This window comes from Pleurodeles waltl, chromosome 2_2, assembly GCF_031143425.1.
Source record: "Pleurodeles waltl isolate 20211129_DDA chromosome 2_2, aPleWal1.hap1.20221129, whole genome shotgun sequence".
Classification (NCBI taxonomy): Eukaryota; Metazoa; Chordata; class Amphibia; order Caudata; family Salamandridae; genus Pleurodeles; species Pleurodeles waltl.
The window spans coordinates 590,227,864-590,240,344 of record NC_090439.1 but is presented as its reverse complement, the minus strand read 5'-3'; the positions used below and the strand labels follow the sequence as shown (position 1 = coordinate 590,240,344).

The following is a 12,481-nucleotide window of genomic DNA, read 5'->3' as shown; positions in this document are numbered from 1 at the left end:
ACACTGAAAAGGAAAAGAGACTAACTGAGACATTCTGCCATCTGGCAGCTTAACATTCCAGAACCCCCCTTAGTGACGTACAGCTTAGCACAGGTTGAGTGCGACTCATGCGTGATTTCCTTTGTGAAGACTCCTGCTAACGGAAATGGTGTTGATGATCCAAATGTGAAAACCTGGGTGGATGTGGGATGCAGGACAGGGTGCATAGGGAGCGTCTTTAGGATGATCTGCACCAAACTGTTAATTGAGGCTCCTGTGTCTATCAGTGCTGGCAGCTGATGGCCCACAATGAGACTGTTGCATATGGGAATACCACTGAGGGGATACCCTTCTGGTTGCATGGCATGAATAACATGAACAGCTCCTTCTACATCATCATCTTCCATATCTTCTTCTTTATCAGGTGTGCTTGGTGCCTGCATAAGGTTCACTGACTTTGGTTTCTGAGCAGTGTGAGATGAGAGAGCAGCACACTTTAGCAAAATGATTGGGCTTGTTGCATGCAGAACACCTCTTTCATTGTGCAAGACCTCTGGTGTGTAGAGGGCATGCCACATCGTGACACGTATTGAGAGCCATAGCAGGTCAGGGGCATGTTGTTTACTTTTCGGTACCCACAGCAGCCACCACATTGATGGGCTCAGACTTCACCTAGCATTGTAGAGCCTCCCCCATGGCTCTTCACGCACTTTAGAGAGTTGTTTGGACTGTCCCACCATTAGTATGTCAGCCACATCATCCCCAGGATCTGGAGGAGGTTTTCCCTCAGCTTGACCGAGAGACAGCCATGAATGAGTTGAGCATGAATCTCATAATTGCGGCTAGCAGTGTGCATGTACTAGATAAATCTTTAAGGCGAACGTAGAAAGTGCCCACGGACTCCTCAGGCAACTGCCACACTTCGCGCAACAAGAACCGCTCATAATCAGGACTTGTAAACGGCTTGAAGTGTGCAGTTAGGGCCTGTTCCAACATGAATTGTGCAGCTAGGACCTGTTTCAGCATATTATATTGTAAATTCGGGCCAGCTTCCATGACAGGTTTTCCCAATTTATGAATGGCAGCGCTTCCCAAGTGTAGAAGCCTGGGATGCAATCTGTCATTGTCTAGAGCCACAGCTGCAAAATGTCTCCAGCCGCTTAACCCAGTCTTTCCACATGTCCACATGAGCAGACGGAGGGCCATCCACAACAAACGGCTCAAGGGCTGGCACTGAATCCACGTTAGTCTAGACAACAAGTCCGTATCAGATAGCGCTGGATATTTCAGCGCTGAGTAATGTGTCATAGATCTCACCGGATGAAACACCAGGTTATCAGCTGTAATGTTGCACCAGTAGGGGCTCCTTAACGCAGAATGCAGTCGGAAACAGCAGTGCACGCTCTCTGGCAGCTAGGCAGTTGAAAGCCTGCAGGTGGGGCAGCATGATTGGCAGGGCACGATCCCCGGCAAAGGAAAGAAGCTCAGGAACTGCTGCTTGCGGGCTGCTGGGAGCGGCGCAACTCAATTTCTGCTGCGTAGCCCTGGAGAGGGGCGGGCAATGCTGTGTGCTGTAGACAGCAGCACTGGACATGCACAGGCCCCGCGGAACGTGTCCTGCTGCTCCAGAAGAGGGAAGGCCGTGATCGGGGCAGCCTGGAGCAGCAGGACACGTTCCGCGGGGCCACGACCATTACTGCAACAGTGACAGGGGTCCTATATTCCAAACACCCCTTGGTTGTTAGAAGTGATGGGATGTCCCATCCCCAACATAAGTGTATAGGAAAAAATCCACTGGGCATTCTACCTCATCTATAATTTGTGCAGACTTGTGTGTGATAGCTCGTGTAATGAATGATTTTAGGGCTCCATTACAATTTTGATTGTTGACAATCGGTTTTTTGCTGCTGTTGTTGACTTCGTTTTTAAACCCATTAAGGTTATGGTTTCAGCAGGGTATGCCCCATTCCTCCCTGAGGGTTACAAAGGCAAATATGCCTTATTGTGTGCAAATGAGAACCTCATCAACAGTAGTAGCGAGACAGAAGTGGCACTGAGAACTAGCTTTAATTCACTTGCAGACAATTATATCAACAATTCAAATACAGACGTTTTCTTTCTGTGAAGTCGAAAACATTATTTGAGCGCAGAAGACATTAATATTACGTGACCATTAACCATAACGAGTTCTTAGTTTAATTATGCCTAATTGATTGTTAAAATTTGCACCAGCTTTGAAGTCGATCTGTCCTGCTACACTGTATGAGTTGGGGTTGTGGTGGGAGGGCGGAAGCAGGAGTGTCAACATATGTGTATTTAATAGTGATGAAAAGAGACCGGGAAACGTCGAATTGTATGTTCGGTAAAGTAATAGAGGTTAAGATCACCGCCAAGCGCCGTCAGCTCGTGTTACCAAGCTGCCAATGGTAGATTTTTAATATTCTCCGGAGGCAGACCAGTAGGCCTGGAGAAGGGAGGAAGGTGCCCCAGGGTTCCAACATCGACCAAAAGGGGAAAGGGAAATAGGTATTTACAGTGGGCAAGCATAGTTCTACTTATTCAACACGTTCAGTATAGATACAGAATACAATTAGATGGCACGATCAATTTACACTTTGCAAAAACAGCACAGATAGCTTCTGTGCGCGCAAGTTGCATTGGTTATGTTACTGGATGAACTTGTCTTTGTAGGGTTTTAAAGAGAAACAAGCTAATGTGCCCGGTGCCTTTAGGGTACATGATGATAGCTCTACAGTTCGAAGCATGTTTATACATTCGCATACATATACCCAATACATATTTAAGTGTTGCTGTTTGTAAACTGTGGCATGTACCTGCTGTGGCATGGCAACTGTGCCATGGGCCCTAATGCAAGTAAGGTAAATGACCCCCTACAGTTTGCTTAGTTAAGGAAAACTGTCATAATTGGAGCTTATTGAACCCCTCACAACTTGGGCGATGGTTTTACTGCATCTGCTGCACTGCTGTTAGGTTCGCCCCTGTGTGCCAGTGCTTCATGCCTCATTTTCCACCAAATTAACCAACAAGCAATGTTAAAGACAGTAGGCCTAGCTTTAATGTGATAACTTATACAGCCAGACCTGTTGGTTTTGCCAATGCTTGTTTAACGTTGACGTAACAGCAAAAAAAAAAAAAGTGTGTCGTCCGTTAAGAAGAATTACAGACAATCTACATCTTTCTGATTTAACGCAGGTCTCCCCGAGTATTTGCATGTGTTAAGATCAACATCTCTGTCATGAAACTGAACACATTATATTTGATGTTTGTTGAACTAATTGAAGAAGTATCCAATTGTTACAAATACTATTTCAAAACTAGTTTGGAATTAAAAGTCTGTTCCGAAGCCACCTCAGTAATAATTTCAGAATATGCTCCCACTTTTAATATATAAACTGGTGATTTCAATCAGTGGGGTATTACCTCGGTGTTGTAAGTAGTCTAAGTTCGGATTGCAACATAGGCAGTGTGGCCACTGATATAGTGTGACTTATCACGTGCTACTGTGGCCATTCTTGCTTCTGTCAATATGGTTAGTGAAGCTGTGCAGGGTTTGATCCTTTCAGCCTCAGGTTCTTTGCTTGCAACCTTTCCTCGCCACACTCTTACAAATCCATTACTTCTTGCTGTCAACGTCCCCTTTACTTACATAATGGTTAGAGCGGCAGACCCTGGTGCAGAGATCTGGCCCAGGACCAGGCTTCAATTCCCGCCTGGCAGGTCTTGGGCTGAATTCCCTTGGACCAGATAATTCTCGCCTCAGTGCCTAATCTAATTAATGGGTCCCACTCTGTAACTCTGGGCAATAGCTTGCTTAATCTCCACAATGGCCCAGACAGGCTTGGATGCCTGGCTTCACCCTGGGGGTTGTCCAGGAGTGGGTGTCTCACAGGGAAAAGCCAGGAGGGGTTTCACAGCCATATGCGTACAGTGCCTTGAGACCCTAACGGGTGAGTAGTGCGCTATACAAGTGCGAAATTTACATTTTACATTTACATTTACTTCCACCAACACAGCAGGGACGAGTGACTGCACATGCATTGCTAGCTCGTGTAGATGTATGTTTGCAAAAGTCATCTGTCAAGTCCAGGTGCAGCCCTCGCAGTGTTACATCTTTCCTAGGTTGATAAATGTGCATGCTTCACTTGGATTTATGGTGAAAACACATAATCAGTGCATTGGATTTTCCTGTGTGGCAAATGTTAACTGTATCCGGAAACTCTTTTGTAGGAACTGAAACCTACATTACTAAAGCATTTTCTCCGTTAAGCTCTGCGCTGCAACTCTCAGAAGTTGGTTCTGGGTACCACCCAAGCTATCTTGATGAGAGTGAACAGACGGTGTGGGCCCGAGGTCCATCGAGAGGCAGTAAAAGAATAGTTCCTTTGTAGGCATTGTCCCTGCGGAAACGTGCCTGCTGCAGCTTGCAGCTCTTGATGGGTCCTGCCGAGGTTGTTGGGTCGGGCCATGCTCCCTGGTCCTTCCAGTAGCATCTTGTTGGAAGTGCCATGAAAAAGCGGTTCCTCCCAATACCTGGCCTTCATCAGCCTAAATGGCAAGGAAGCAGTTAGCCTTTTGGTAAGAGCCAACACTGCTTACTGGCTCTTGCAAACAGCAACTGCCCTGCCTCTCCGTGCATGATAAGATGCTTCATTTTCCTCTATTTCAACGGGGAATCCCTATCAGCCCCCACACGAAGAACGATATTTCTGTTATCCATAGTTGCCTCTATTTACCCCTCTTTTGCCTTTGCAGCATTCCTGTCTTGTACTATAGCGCAGAAAAAAAAAATATTGAACCTTGCAGGTACACTCGTTGCAAAAAAAATAAATAGAGGTGTTTAAAGTGACGCAAGTCTCCTCGTTGGATGTAATAGCCTTTTGTTCAGGAGAAAATAATAAGTATTATTTTCATTGGAATAACTATATATTGCGGTTAAATTAGTAACAACTTCCATCAGTCTAAGACGTTCACTTGCAACTTTGACTACATACAGAATAGAATCAAATCCGATTTGGTTGTATAGTCCAAAACCAGATAAAGTTCACGTTTTCTAATTTTTTTTACTCAATTACCATTTAACCGTATTAATGTGGTCTGATGTCGACAGATCTAATCATTTGTAGGCAGAGTGCCACAATCTCGGTTTTTTATTTACACGCACTGTTTGGTTTGACCTGACCCATTACTACGACTTAAGATTAAGTGGAACATCCGTAAGCACAAGAGGACTGATGCCTCAGATCTGAAAGAAAATAGTTTGACACTGTGCACAGCTGACTAGACCCACGGCCTAGTGAATTATCTTGTTTACCGTCGTAGTAAATGCAGCTTATCCTAAAAATCACCCATAACTCTTTGCACCTTTTCTGTTTGATTCTTTGCCGCAGGACTGGATAGAGGATGCCAAAAATGAGTTGGCAAAATCAGAGAGAAATAAGAAACATATTAAGCAAATGTATGATGAAATGTACAAAAACCTGGGAAGTTTGCAAGCTCCACTTCTTGGGCCCTTCCGAAGAAAATTTATTCAGGTCTGTAAAATGTTTACCAAAAATTAAAGGTTATATATGTGTATATATATATATATATATATAAGTATTTTAATGTATGCGCATTGGGCATGTGGATGACAATAAATTGCAAGCATTTTGTATGCATCTCTAATTTATTTTCGCCTATTTTATAGTGAATAAAATGTGAAAAACAAGTAGCCAATTAAAACCTAAAAATGAAGCATATTCACTTAAGGTGGGTGTACACATTTTTCTTTGTCTCGTAGGAAGATGGTGGATCCTATTAATTTATGCGGACAGATTTGATAAACTATATTCTTATTTTTACTACTTCAGCTTAATATCAGTTTGTCTATAAAACAGTGGATTCTTTATCTTTGAAGTGTTCCTACGCATCAGGCGTGGGCTCATAAATTTCCGCCGCCTCCCCCCGCCCCAAGACATTTTTTTTTGCTTTAATGTATGTGATCTGTATTACACAACTCAGTAGGTAAGTGAGGTATCACATCTCCAGGGTGGCATTTGTCACATTGTTATTCCCAACAGTGCCTCACAATGTAATGGAACCCCCAAAAAGGGAAAATATGCACAACAACAGAAGAATCAAGAAAGTAAAGCCAAAGAGAACTTAAGCATTTGTGAAACTGATATTTTCATTGGTCGGTCTTGTCCTTTGGTCAGTCAATGCCAGATGTTTGCATTGGGAGATATTCCCACAGTTTATGGGACATAGCGGATCTTGCTGGCAGTGTGTGAGGAAACAGGCTTTTTACAGACTCGCACCCACTTTTTTGCCCTATTTTGACTATCAGGCACTTGTGTAATGACTCCAAAATTCTTTGAGCCCTGCTTATCAGGACTTGGTGCGTATGCTCTGGCCCTTAAAAAGGTACATGTTTAATTGGCTTATACCCAGTTGACATAAATTGACTTACTTGTACCAGGTGCACGTAGGGCCTGTAACCTAAACTGTTTCTCATGGACTGCAGCACTAGTTATACCACCACAAGTGACCAGGCAGAATCATGACTCCCAGCCTACAGTTGCTGGCTAGCATGAAGTCTTAAAACTGTTAACTCGACTTTGCTATTTAGAATAAGCCTTTCTTTTTAATATATGTAAGTCACCATGTAGGGAGCTGGGTTCTGGTTGCCGTAACCCCCACCCTCCCACTTTTTGTCTGGTTTCTAGGTGCAACTTTGACTGATGTGCACTGGGTTCCTGTGAAAAATGGCCTCTTTATGACGTGTTTAGCCCCTGCTTTTTACCTGGGCTTTGATATGGTCTCAAAGTTGTTAGTGCCCAAGGCCCCTGTTAACCATGTTCCCTGGGCCAGATCTCTTTCCCAAAACTGTTGTGATGCATTGGCACAATTGGAAACACCATTACGTGCAACTATAAGTCCCTTATAAATGGTTCTAAGGTACTACGGGTAGGCTCTAAGGGCAACATCACAGATTGTGTCACCCTCAGGGACCATGCATCCAAGTGCACCCAGCACTGCCATTGCAGGCTGAGTGTCCTGGTGCCTACCTAAAATGCAAAACTGACATAGCCCACATGCGTGTGCCCTGTCCACTACAAACAGCATGCAATATAGGTAAGTCACCCCTCTGGCAGGACTTCTTTCCCTAAGGCGGGGTGCACTATACTGCATTTGTGGTCATAGATGCTGGAGCAGTATGCTTCTTCTGTGTCCCTGCCTTATCTGGGACATGTTAAGTGAATAGAGGAGCCATTTTACATGCATGTACTGTACACTGGTCAGGGCAAGTTTCACAGCTATATGATGGCCAGTCTGCACCTGGGTGGTTTGGTATCAAACAACTCAGAATGATAAATCTAAACTGGTACCCGTGTTGGATTTATTGCAAATCATGCCTAGGGGCCACCATAGAGATTCCCCTTGCAAAAGCTAACTATCTTGGCATAGTTGCTTCTCGCCACAACCCGTCTGCCACCACCAGATAGGATTCTGGAATGCTGGGGTGAGAGCCTGTGCTCTCTGGGTCCAGAGAACAAAGCCCTTCCTGGGCAGAGGCGTTACACCTTCTCCCCCAGGAATGTGCACAGCCCTGCCTATGAGCTTCAAAGGGCTTACCACTCTTGAAACTTGACCACCAGCCCTGCTGCTTGCAGCAGATGTCCACCCCCATTCCAGACTCCCACTTTTGGCAGGAGCAACAGCAGGAAAGTGCACAAAGGACAGTAGGCATGGCTACTCCCAGCTTGCACCCCCCAACCCCCCTAAGGTGTTGGATGCAAGGTGACCTCTCTATTTCATTTTCCTCCATCTTGCATGGTAGGAAAATAGCCTGTCGGGGATAGGGAAGTGACCTCTGCCCACAGGAAGTGGTCACATAGTGGGTGTAGCCACCCTAATGTACAGGGAGTGCAGAATTATTAGGCAAGTTGTATTTTTGAGGATTAATTTTATTATTGAACAACAACCATGTTCTCAATGAACCCAAAAAACTCATTAATATCAAAGCTGAATATTTTTGGAAGTAGTTTTTAGTTTGTTTTTAGTTTTAGCTATGTTAGGTGGATATCTGTGTGTGCAGGTGACTATTACTGTGCATAATTATTAGGCAACTTAACAAAAAACAAATATATACCCATTTCAATTATTTATTATTACCAGTGAAACCAATGTAACATCTCAACATTCACAAATATACATTTCTGACATTCAAAAACAAAAACAAATCAGTGACCAATATAGCCACCTTTCTTTGCAAGGACACTCAAAAGCCTGCCATCCATGGATTCTGTCAGTGTTTTGATCTGTTCACCATCAACATTGCGTGCAGCAGCAACCACAGCCTCCCAGACACTGTTCAGAGAGGTGTACTGTTTTCCCTCCTTGTAAATCTCACATTTGATGATGGACCACAGGTTCTCAATGGGGTTCAGATCAGGTGAACAAGGAGGCCATGTCATTAGATTGCCTTCTTTTATACCCTTTCTTGCCAGCCACGCTGTGGAGTACTTGGACGCGTGTGATGGAGCATTGTCCTGCATGAAAATCATGTTTTTCTTGAAGGATGCAGACTTCTTCCTGTACCACTGCTTGAAGAAGGTGTCTACCAGGAACTGGCAGTAGGACTGGGAGTTGAGCTTGACTCCATCCTCAACCCGAAAAGGCCCCACAAGCTCATCTTTGATGATACCAGCCCAAACCAGTACTCCACCTCCACCTTGCTGGCGTCTGAGTCGGACTGGAGCTCTCTGCCCTTTACCAATCCAGCCACGGGCCCATCCATCTGGCCCATCAAGACTCACTCTCATTTCATCAGTCCATAAAACCTTAGAAAATCAGTCTTGAGATATTTCTTGGCCCAGTCTTGACGTTTCAGCTTATGTGTCTTGTTCAGTGGTGGTCGTCTTTCAGCCTTTCTTACCTTGGCCATGTCTCTGAGTATTGCACACCTTGTGCTTTTGGGCACTCCAGTGATGTTGCAGTTCTGAAATATGGCCAAACTGGTGGCAAGTGGCATCGTGGCAGCTGCACGCTTGACTTTTCTCAGTTCATGGGCAGTTATTTTGCACCTTGGTTTTTCCACACGCTTCTTGCGACCCTGTTGACTATTTTGAATGAAACGCTTGATTGTTCGATGATCACGCTTCAGAAGCTTTGCAATTTTAAGAGTGCTGCATCCCTTTGCAAGATATCTCACTATTTTTGACTTTTCTGAGCCTGTCAAGTCCTTCTTTTGACCCATTTTGCCAAAGGAAATGAAGTTGCCTAATAATTATGCACACCTGATATAGGGTGTTGATGTCATTAGACCACACCCCTTCTCATTACAGAGATGCACATCACCTAATATGCTTAATTGGTAGTAGGCTTTCGAGCCTATACAGCTTGGAGTAAGACAACATGCATAAAGAGGATGATGTGGTCAAAATACTCATTTGCCTAATAATTCTGCACTCCCTGTAGATGACACATTGGTCACTACTAGGTACTCCCCTAAATGCCCACTAAATTCAGTATTTAGTGGGCACCCCTAGACCTACATATCAGACCCCAAGGACAAAAGAAGACCAGCAGCAAAGAAGACCCAACGCACGATAACTGCATTGCTGCTGCACATAGAAAAAGGTCCCAAACCCTGCCTGCTGCACCCAGGAGTCAACAATCGCGCTGAGGATTTGCTCAGACTTCGGACGGACTCTAAACATCCCAAGAGGACGTCCACTCTTATGAAAATCACAGAAAATCTCCCTCCAGAGTGGTTATCACTCTTTTGCAACAAAGACCCATAGACCAGTGAAGTCCAGTTCACTGACCAGCTGCTGACCAAGGAATCGGATACCGCAGCTGGACCAAATTTCACCGGACGGACCCGGAGGACAAACCCTACAAGTGTGCCAAGTTTGGTGGCACTGCGCCCTCCAGTGGCTAAACTGTGCAGTAGCCCGGAGTACTAGTCACTCAACATCAGACACCTCGAAGGAAGCTCCCCACCAGGCTCAAAGGACCAGGAGGAAGCCCTAGTTTAGGGACTTCAAAAACAACCAGAACCACCTACCAGAGTGGCGCTACTGACCTGCAAACGACCCTCAAAGTTACCTTCTTCCTGCTTCCAAGAGCACCTTTGCGCACAGCTCTTGGGTCATCTATCTGCTCTGCACGCGGCCTCCTTAAGCCTTGCACCGGAGAACCAGTTGTGCTCTAAGGATCCGCCACCCTTTGCGACTTATACACTCCAAGGGGACCCACCAGACTCACCTTGAAGTCCACCTGTGCATTACTTTTCCAAGTGGTCCCATGCAGTGGTCCTGCACCAGCTTCAAGGACTTTTTAGCAGCTCTTCCCGCCAAAACCGGGAACTGCCTGATTTCCTCTGGATGGCTCACAGGACTTCTTGATGACCTTGACCTAAGAACAAAAGGAGACATTGGTAAATGCACTGCCTGATTTTATATACGTTTTTAAAGTTTTCCCCCATTGTTTTCTATGGTGTGTAATTAAGCACAGGAACAAGACATTTTCTAAACTTTGAAAAATCATAACTTAAAAAGTACTTACCCTATCTTGATAATCTTGGCCTTACAATTTTTTTTTATAAAAATCTGAATTCGTTTTGTAAATTGGTCTCAAGTCAGTCTTAAGTTATTCCTGGCATTAAAAGCATTTCTTCCCTCTCTCAAAGGGAAAGTAGTGCAGGTGTTCACGGACAACCCCATCGCCATGTGGTACTGCAACAAGCAGGATGGGGTGGGGTCATGGACCCTTTGTCAGGAGGCCCTGCACCTCTACACATAGCTGGAACATCAGGGCATTTCCCTGGTGGTCCAACACCTGGCGGGGCTCCCTGAACACAAGAGTGGACAAAATCAGCAGACAATGCCTGGTCGATCATGAATGGTGTCTCGATCCGGAGGTGGCACAAGGTCTCTTTCAGCAGTAGCGAGAGCCTTGGTTAGATCTCTTCATCTCCGCAGAGAATGTGCAATGTCAGCAGTTTTGCATGGTGGAGTTTCTAAGGCGGCACTCGGTCAGCTACGCTTTTCGTCTCGAGTGAAGCTCAGGCCTCCTGTACACCTTCTCGCCCATACCACTTCTGCCCAGAGTTCTCAAAAAGATCAAGAACAACCGGGCCCAAGTAATCCTTGTGGCTCCAGACTGGGAATGAAGACTCTGGTATCCCGAGCTATTGAGCATGGCCATCGATCCTCTGAAAAGACTGCCCCTTTGGGGAGGGTCTTCTGTTGCAGCATCAGGGGAGGGTTCTCCACCCGAACCTGTCCAGTCTCCGCCTTCTTGTGTGGAGATTTGGTAGCGTGAGTTGAGTTTTGAGTTTCCGCATGAATAATGTAGTGTTATTTTGGCAGCCAGGTGTCCCTCCACCAAATTGGTATACACTTGTCGTTGGAATAAATTTGTGGCATGGTGCGTAGACAATCCTGTTGACGGCAACCCTGCCCCTCTTTCCTCTGTCCTCTTGTTTATACTTTCTTTGGCCCAGCAGGGATCCACTTTGGGCACTTTCAAAGGTTATTCGTCTCCTATCTCTGCATTTCTGAGATTACCTGACCAACCCTCTTTGTTTAAGTCTCCTATTGTTAGTCGGTCCCTGAAAGGTCTTACTCACATGTTTCCTCCATCACCATTCATCATGCCCCAACGGGATTTGAATTTGGTTCTGACATTTCTCATGTGTGCTCCTTTTGAGCCTCTTCACAATTGTCCTCACCGGCTTCTAACATTAAAAACAGCCTTCCTTGTGACCATTACATCTGTCCACAGGGTAAATGAGCTGCAGGCATTGTCATCTAAGCCACCCTGTAGGAAGATAGGTTCTTTCTAGCCTTGTTACCCCTACTTTTGGCCCTGTTTGTGAGTATATGTCAGGGTGTTTTTACTGTCTCACTGGGATCCTGCTAGCCAGGGCCCAGTGCACATAGTGAAAACCCTATGTTGTCAGTGTGTGTGATATGTGTCACTGGGATCCTGCTAGCCAGGACCCCAGTGCTCATAAGTTTGTGGTCTAAATGTGTTCCCTGTGTGGGGCCTAACTATCACTGATGCTCTGCTAACCAGAACCTCAGTGTTTATGCTCTCTCTGCTTTTAAAATTGTCACTGCAGGCTAGTGACTAATTTTACCAATTCTAATTGGTACACTGGAACACCCTTATACCCTAGTATATGGTACCTAGGTACCCAGGGTATTGGGGTTACAGGAGATACCTATGGGCTGCAGCATTTCTTTTGCCACCCATAGGGAGCTCAGACAGTTCTTACACAGGACTACCACTGCAGCCTGAGTGAAATAACATCCACGTTATTTCACAGTCATTTTTCACTGCACTTAAGTAACTTATAAGTCACCTATATGTCTAACCCTCACTTAGTGAAGGTTAAGCTGCAAAAGTACTTAGTGTGTGGGCACCCTGGCACTAGCCAAGATGCCCCCACATTGTTCAGGGCAAATTCCCCGGACTTTGTGAGTGCGGG

The 12,481-nt window shown here is 45.3% G+C and overlaps 1 protein-coding gene across 2 annotated transcripts in view; it reads left to right on the top strand.

Annotated features, from left to right (window-relative positions):
- PRKDC (protein kinase, DNA-activated, catalytic subunit) overlaps positions 1 to 12,481 on the top strand; it is a 2,139,921-nt gene that overhangs the window by 1,819,396 nt on the left and 308,044 nt on the right. For both annotated transcript variants that reach the window (XM_069220133.1, XM_069220131.1), the window contains one exon: positions 5,388 to 5,531. In XM_069220133.1, coding sequence (XP_069076234.1) covers positions 5,388 to 5,531 — 144 coding nt within the window. The remainder of the gene's footprint in view (positions 1 to 5,387; positions 5,532 to 12,481) is intronic.